The following is an 8,151-nucleotide window of genomic DNA, read 5'->3' as shown; positions in this document are numbered from 1 at the left end:
TTTTGAAGCAAGTAGATTTGGAGTAAATTCCAATGTAGGCCTACACTACAAGTGAACTACACAAAAGTCACATACTCAGAATTGGGAACATAACCGTTTTCTTTATAAATCAATATTAAAAAAAAAAAAAAAAAAAACTATATTGTATTGGATGCCAAAACATTACGTGTTTATGAGTGAGTAAAACTATGTGAAAAAATTATTTAATATGCTACTCAGTCAAAAGAGTAAACACAACTACCAGCCAAGTATACTTGGAATACTTTAAAGTTCCAACTATTTTTGGTTGGAATATTTTTAAACAAACTAAGTATATCCCGATCAAAAGATTGAGTACAAGTACAGGCCAAATATACTTAAGGCCCCGATATAATACAAACAAAGTTCTTATTTGTTGTTTAGGGTTAAAACGAAGTTCGAAATATGTGAGCTGCGATATACTGTTAACGAACATCTGACGCCGCCCACACTGCTGAAAGCGGTGTTTAGATGAATATGTAAATATGCGCTACACACTTTCTTCTCAGTAATAAAATAAACAACAAAAATGAGAAAACAGTAAGCATTTTTTATATAAAGCATAAGAAAGCGTCTGATCATAACAACATGGGTTTGTTAGCACAAGCTCTGCAAATTAGCACTCCAGTCACGTTTATTTATATAGCACTTTATTCAATAGATTGCTTAAAATCAAGCAGCTTTACAGTATCAAACATGAAAAACAGTGTCAGTGCCTCATTTTATAAGAAGCACAACTTCATTTTTGTACTATGAAGCAGCTATCCAGTGTGTTCATGTTTTCACCCACGGAGCTCTTACCTCGACAACCTCAAACACATGAAATGAGTCAGAGACATAGACTGTAAAAAAAAGATGGACGACGCGACGCCGCTTCCTTCCATTGTATTGAACTGAAGCCAAAATGGGCCGATGAATGGGCGCTGACACGTTACGCAATACGTCAAAAAAAAAAAAAAAAAAAAGTTTGGAGCCTGGGCATGCGCAGAAGGAATCGTCAGTGGAGCCGGAGGCGGAGTCGCGGTATCAAACTTCCGCCCAGACGACTGCGTCATCATTCATGTATTTTAAATAGATTATAAAAATTATATACAATTTAAAATTCTACCTATAAAATAATAGGCTATTCTGTTTCTAGAGCAATAATATTTTTGAAACAGCAAAATCAGTAGATAAAATCAATATAATATGCCACTAGAAACAACTCTAAATCGTCAGAAACGGTCCTGCCATTTTAAATCAAGTTCACTAACGTTACAGGAGATCGATTGCTGTAATTAGAGTAGGCTATCATTAGTTTTGTCCTGCTAATTATTATTTTATACCCATAAAAATAATAAGTAACTGCCAGATAACGATCACCTGCTTTTTCCCGACATGGTTAACATTAGGTGTGTTATCTTAACTAATAACATTTATTAATTAGCTTATAACACCCATATTTAATGTTACAGAAAAAAGTTCAGTGATCAGTCAGATCCTGTAGGTCGGTTAGTACAGTTTACTGCTGAACAACTCATTTTGTTGGTGTTAAATAACAAAGAAATCGAAAATTAACAGTTAGTTAATACATCTTCAATCTCCCCTCGAAGCTCCGACAGTCCTCAGACAAGCTGTCAATCAACTTCGAATCATGACGACACGCCCCGTTTTTATAGCATCAAATTGCTAGCTAAAATCTAAATCATCACAAAAGCGAACAATTGAATATATATCAGCATGATAACAACTACCTTAAATGACCACAACCATCTTTCAGAAAGTTTTATTTGAAACAGAATTTATTTTTAAGTTTTCACTGAAGTCTCATTCGACTGCATTGAGAGAGCGGGGTTTATGACCTGTACTGCATCCAGCCTCCAGGGGGCGATCAAAGAGCCCGCAGCTTCACTTTTCAGGACGTATGAGACACACCCGGGTCAGAGACATAGACTGGTCACAGAACAGTTCCACGCGAGTTAAGGCGGAGCTTCGGCGCACACCTCCTGTTACGTTATCGTCACTGACCAATAGTAGTACAAAGGTGTTTTGCAGCTGGAGCGAACTTTTCCTGAAAGTTCTCTTTGGCAAACCATTTCGAACTTCCAAAAAGAACACAAAACGAACTTCGTTTTGGCCTGATTTTGTTCGAAAAGACGTAACATCAGTTCGTTCTTCGATTTCGTTTTAAGTATATCGGGGCCTTTAGACTTTTCTGTCAGCAGTGCTGGGTAGATTACTTACAAAATGTAGTCAGTTACAGATTCCAAATTACATGACAAAAATTGTAGTTAGTAACGTAATCCATTGCATTACACATTTAAGGTAATATTATCTGACTAATTTTTGATTACTTTTAGATTACTTATGGCCTAACTAGTTTATTGGATTGATTTGAATAAGATTATCTTGTATATATATATATATATATATATATATATATATAGATATATATATATATATATATATATATATATATTATATATATATATAGCCTACAGTATCTCACAGGGGTGTTCTTTGCCATGAGGTGCCATGTTGAACTTCCACTCACCATATGAGAGAGTGAGAGCGATAACACCAAATTTATATAAATGTGCAGTCTTGCACTGCTCTGCAATGTGCCACACATTACGTAATCACGCTGGAAAGGTAACGCGTGGCAAACGTGCTTTGTAAGACTAAGTCAAACGGGGGGTGAAAACTTTTTGAATTCGAAGATCAAGGTAAATTGTACTTAATTTGTCTTTTGGCAAACATATAAGTGTCTTCTGTTGCTTCCAATGGACAGAACTAATGTATAAATAATTGTATATAAACAAAATAAGAAAAATTTGGACTTCTTTATCCTGTTCAAAAAGTTTTCACCCCCCGGCTCTTAATGCATCGTGTTTCCTTCTGGAGCATCAGTGAATGTTTGAACCTTTTTTAATAGTTGTGTTTGAGTCCCTCAGTTGTCCTCAGTGTGAAAAGATGGATCTCAAAATCATACAGTCACCTCTGGAAAGGGTTCAAATATACAAAAGATGCTGGAAAACAGAAGATTTTTCGGGACCAGGAGGATTTTTTTGAAGAATATTGCGCAGTTTAACTGTTCAGGACAAACAAGGAGCTCATGAACAACCACAAAACAAAAAAACAGTCGTGGATCATCCAGGTAACCACACATTAGGAATCAAGGGTTCACAAACTTTTGAGTGGGTTGTTTTTATAAATTCAGCTATTTTTTTGTCTTGTGGACTTTATGTAAACATTTTTATGTAAAATATCTTGCTCAGGACAGTACTAAACAAAAATAACATGCATTTTGTATGATCCTTTTTATTTTGTTAAAATTATTCACATTTTCACAGATTCTGCAAGGGGTTCACAAACTTTCAAAGCAGCACTTTAAAGGGACTACTGAAGTATTAGGGAAGGAAAAAGAGTTGCACCAATTATACACCCAGCCCTACAAATTCACATTTATTCTCTAGGATTTCACTCATGCCTATTACCAGATAGCAACTTATTTTTTCTATCAGCTGACTTACTGCAAAGTCAGTTGTTCATTTCAGTCACTGCATTTGACTCGAGATATACACAGCACATAAAGTGCAACAATTAGCAGCTGAAGTGTGAGTAGGAGGGTCTATTCGTGAATACTGAGGCCCGTGTGAGGTTATATACACATGTAGGTGTGTCTGTGTGTGTTTGTGTATGAAAATATCTAAAAGCGTGTGGGTGCTGTGTTAACACTTCTTTGAAGGTGAGATTGTTAATTTGCTGCGGTTTTTTCGAAAATGTCAGGCTCATTTGGACACACCCTTGATCTCCATTTCCTTCAGCAGCTTATGCAGTCGCTTGTTGAGAAAGTTCTGCTCTGTCCACTTCACTGCAGGGGAAAGAAAAAGAAGAACAAAACAAATGTGGCTTAGTTAAGGCATACAAGATACTTCCTCTCTAACTATATATATATATATATATATATATATATATATATATATATATATTCTATTTGTATTTATATATATATTCTGTTCTATTTCAGAAATACAACTACATTTCTGTGTTTTGTTATTTTGTGGTTGCTATAGTACACTCTCAGAAAAAAAGGTTCAAAAGCTGTCACTGAGATGGTACCCTTTAAAAAGGTTCTAATATGTACCATTTAGGTACTCATATGTACACTTTTGGTACCAGTATGTACCTTTACGTTACTAATAGGCACTCTTTAGGTAACATTTGAAAGGGGCACCCCCCCCCAGTGACAGCTTTTGTGCCTTTTTTCTGAGAGTGTACAGGGAGTGCAGAATTAATAGGCAAGTTGATTTTCTGATCATATTTTTTTCCCAAGCACATTTTACCAATTCCAATCCACATCAATCTTAATAACTACTATTATATTGTTTTTAATCATTTATAAGTGATATATAATTGTTCATGAAGGCTGGAAATGAAAAATGCCTTATATTCAGGTGTGCAGAATTATTAGGCAAGTTTTCTTTTACAGGCAAAATGAGCCAAAAAAGAGATTTAACTCAGACTGAAAAGTCAAAAATTATTAAATACTCATGAGAAGGACGCAATACTAATGCAATACTAGAAATTGCAAAGTTAAAGCATGACCAAGGGACAGCAAAATGCTCATTGTGTCAGCGGGGTCATACAAAAACAGCTGGAAAGAAAAGACACGTTAACAGCAAAATAATTAAGAATTAAGGTGAAGAATTAAGTGTGAAACCATCAGGAACCTTTAGTCTCCAGCGCCACCATTTTCCAGAACTGCAACCTACCTGGAGTCTCCAGAAGTGCAAGGTCTCAGGATCTCAGAGACTTAGGTTAGCTAAAGAATCCTAAAAAATGACCCGCACTTGATAAGAATCACAAGCTGAAGTGTTATAAAATACATGAAGACTGGGTTTTTATAGGCCTTATAAACAGACAGCTTGAGAGTGACTCCTGAAGGACCAGCACCACATCCTCTTGTACCACTGTTTGAAGAATTTATCTTCCAGAATCTGGCAGTAAGTTTTGGAAGATCATTTTTAGTCCATCTCTGCAAGACAGACATTTCAGGATAAGAGATGGACTAAAAGTGAACTCAAAACCTTATTGCCAGATTCTGGATAAATTCTTCAAACAGTGGTACAAGAGGATGTGGTGCTGGTCCATCAGGAGTACCAGCTGTCTTTAGGTAAAACCCACTCACTTATGTCAAGTGCAGGTCATTTTTTAGGATTCTTTTGCTAACCTAAGTCTCTGAGATCCTAACACCTTGCACTTCTGGAGACTCCAGGTAGGTTGCAGCTCTGGAAAATGGTGGCGCTGGAGACTAAAGGGTTCCTGATGGTTTCACACTTAATTCTTCACCTTAATTCTTAATTATTTTGCAGTTAACGTGTCTTTTCTTTTCCACCTTGTTGTCTGACCCCGCTGACCCAATGAGCATTTTACTGTCCCTTGGTCATGCTTTAACTTTGCAATTTCTAGTATTGCATTAGTATTGCGTCCTTCTCATGAGTATTTAATAATTTTTGACTTTTCAGTCTGAGTTAAATCTCTTTTTTGGCTCATTTTGCCTGTAAAAGAAAACTTGCCTAATAATTCTGCACACCTGAATATAAGGCATTTTTCATTTCCAGCCTTCATGAACAATTATATATCACTTATAAATGATTAAAAACAATATTAATAGTAGTTATTAAGATTGATGTGGATTGGAATTGGTAAAATTTGCTTGGGAAAAAAATATGATCAGAAAATCAACTTGCCTAATAATTCTGCACTCCCTGTAGACTATTATGAGTGTTTTTAGCGTGTTTTTTTAGCGTGTTACTATGTGGTTACTACTGAGTAGTTGCTAAGTGGTTGTTTACTGGCCCCTGTCCCCACTGGCCCCTGGTTGAGATCTACTGATTTGAGAAATAAGCGAACAGGACTCAAATCTTCAAACATACCTAGGTGATCTGTTTTATGGCCGTGCCAGTGCTCTGCATCTTGGACAAATGCTGGTAGATGATGATGAGCATATGAGTCCTTCACCAAAGATGACCACACAACCGAGGGCCCTGTGAAAAAGAACACATACAAGATTTCTAATGGACAGATAAGGGATTTAGTGGTTGGTGTTTACCGTTTATGCAATATAGATACTAAATGGATGCAGTTTGTGTATGTGTTTGAGACACACCGGGGAAGACGTTTGCACGCAGATAGTGGCCCATCATATGATAGGATCTGTGCTCATCTGTGCCATCTGAGCTAGTATCAGAGTAATGAGGAGCGCAAAGAGGAGGAACTTGTGGGCAGTGCACTCTGCACACCTGAATATATGAACAAACACACATATACATGATGATATGAGCACAATATATGAGATTTAATATAAATTTTAAATATAATCTGTTGCACCAGAAGCAGAATGGACCTGATTGCAGCCGTTTGTCCTCTTCTCTGATTGGCTGTTGGTGCTCATCCTCAAATTGTCCTATCAATAAGTATAAACATCCTTGGAAATTAAGATTCAAAGTTCCAAGTAAAACATTGTGAATACATGCAGGCTACTTCAGTCATATGATGAAACTGTTGATGCAACAAAAAAATATGCCAGGTTCACTTAGCCATCGTAAGCTTGCTCAGCCTAGACATAAGAGCACTCAAGTACTTCATACAATGACATTTTTAAAATAACAATTAGTGACTGACTGGACAAATGTCCTGAAACCAAAGTGAATCCAAAAAACCGAAACAAAACAATAATAAAAACAGAATCATGCTTTTGGAAAGTTCAAGTAAAAGGTGGTACCTACCGACCAGCGAATCGTCATGTTGTAGTTGGTGTGGGCGAAACTTTACCTGTGATATTAATAAATAATGGACTTCTACAGAGTATCAGTGGTTACGGATTGTGGTGCCATCATGAACATCACACACAAACATGGCAAAGCGCCATAACGACAGTTTGTTTACATAATTAAAGATACCTTTAAAAATAAAACATGATGATGCAAGTGAAACAGGAAACAGTTTGTTACATAATAATAGAAACTACATAAACAACAATGTTTGTAGCAACCATTTTTCTTTTTATTTCAAATAAAACATATACATATATTATGGCCACACATTTTAATTAACGTAATGAAACGGTAAAAAAGTAAATAAAAGGCAATAATTTTCAATATTTATACTATATATATACAGCAACCCTCCACCTTTACCATCTCTGCTCTGTGTAAAAGTTGAATTTCAACATCTGATCTGCAAACAGATGTTTCCTTTACCAAAACAAAACAATTTTTTTCACTATAACTTTGTAAAACACTGGTCACAGATCGGCAGCCAACATTCATTTCAATCTTGGTTGCTTTCATCTTAGGGGGTTGTTTTGCACTCATCCTCACTCAGTTCTGAAGCCAACTTGAATACATTTTTATTTCAACTCGCAACTGCAGTTTTGGGGGTTTTTTATTGAGTGGTGAAGGATTCTGGAGCGTCAGAATGGCAGCTTTTCAGGAACTGGATCTGTTCGGCACAGGCTTTCAGATTGTGCACTTGTTGCTCTATGTCGGAGCGAATCTCTTAGCTTGTGCCCTCACACGCTTTTCGTAGTCCATCCTGTTTTGACTGCAGGAGAATGAGAGAGAGAGAGAGATAAGATCAATGGTGTGGGCAAGTTATCGGTTGAAAGCAAACAGTAAAATCTTATATTAATGCACGCAAGTGACGTTTGGCTGAACTAACCAGTATGTCGTATATGCCTCTGCCTGCGCTGGGTCCTGAATGTTGGGCTCATTAAGGAGTTCCTGGATGCCCAACAAAATCTACAGCCACAACAACACAATGAGATAAAAAAGCTCACTACTTGTTGGCCTAAAAGGTTTGTTCAAATGCCTAAACTCATGAGCAACAAGGGTCACAATGATTTTTTTTGTTTGTTTTGTTAAAGACATTAATACTTTTACTAAGCAAAAATTCATTACATTTATCCAAAGTGACAGTAAAGACATTTATAATGTTCCAAAAAAAATTAATTTAAAATAAATGCTGTTTTTTTCCCCCTTTTTATTCATCAAAGATTCTTTAAAAAAAAAAATGTATCACAGCTTCCATAACAATATTAATTAGCACAACATTGATAATAATAAATAATTTCAATAGGATCATGTGACA

General features: G+C 36.2%; 2 protein-coding genes across 2 annotated transcripts in view; both read right to left on the bottom strand.

Moving 5' to 3' along the window:
* Positions 1-3,321: 3,321 nt before the first annotated feature.
* LOC125273748 (testis-expressed protein 33) lies at positions 3,322-6,940 on the bottom strand. Its single transcript, XM_048199399.1, has 4 exons — positions 6,407-6,940; positions 6,170-6,302; positions 5,937-6,047; positions 3,322-3,871 (listed from the first exon to the last, which is right to left on the bottom strand). The coding sequence occupies exons 1-4, from the start codon at positions 6,452-6,454 to the stop codon at positions 3,789-3,791; spliced, it is 375 nt and encodes a 124-aa protein (XP_048055356.1). The 5' UTR covers positions 6,455-6,940; the 3' UTR covers positions 3,322-3,788.
* Positions 6,941-7,043: 103 nt separating this feature from the next.
* Positions 7,044-8,151, bottom strand: part of LOC125273741 (SUMO-conjugating enzyme UBC9-like) — a 5,258-nt gene continuing 4,150 nt past the window's right edge. Inside the window, exons 6-7 of the mRNA XM_048199386.1 lie at positions 7,723-7,802; positions 7,044-7,605 (exon numbers count right to left, since the gene is read on the bottom strand). Of these exons, the coding sequence (XP_048055343.1) occupies positions 7,542-7,605; positions 7,723-7,802 (144 nt within the window). The 3' untranslated portion in view covers positions 7,044-7,541. The remainder of the gene's footprint in view (positions 7,606-7,722; positions 7,803-8,151) is intronic.

The sequence above is a fragment of the Megalobrama amblycephala genome, linkage group LG1, assembly GCF_018812025.1.
Source record: "Megalobrama amblycephala isolate DHTTF-2021 linkage group LG1, ASM1881202v1, whole genome shotgun sequence".
Taxonomy (NCBI): domain Eukaryota; kingdom Metazoa; phylum Chordata; class Actinopteri; order Cypriniformes; family Xenocyprididae; genus Megalobrama; species Megalobrama amblycephala.
The sequence above is the reverse complement of the archived record's forward strand: the minus strand, read 5'-3'. Positions and strand labels throughout refer to the sequence as shown.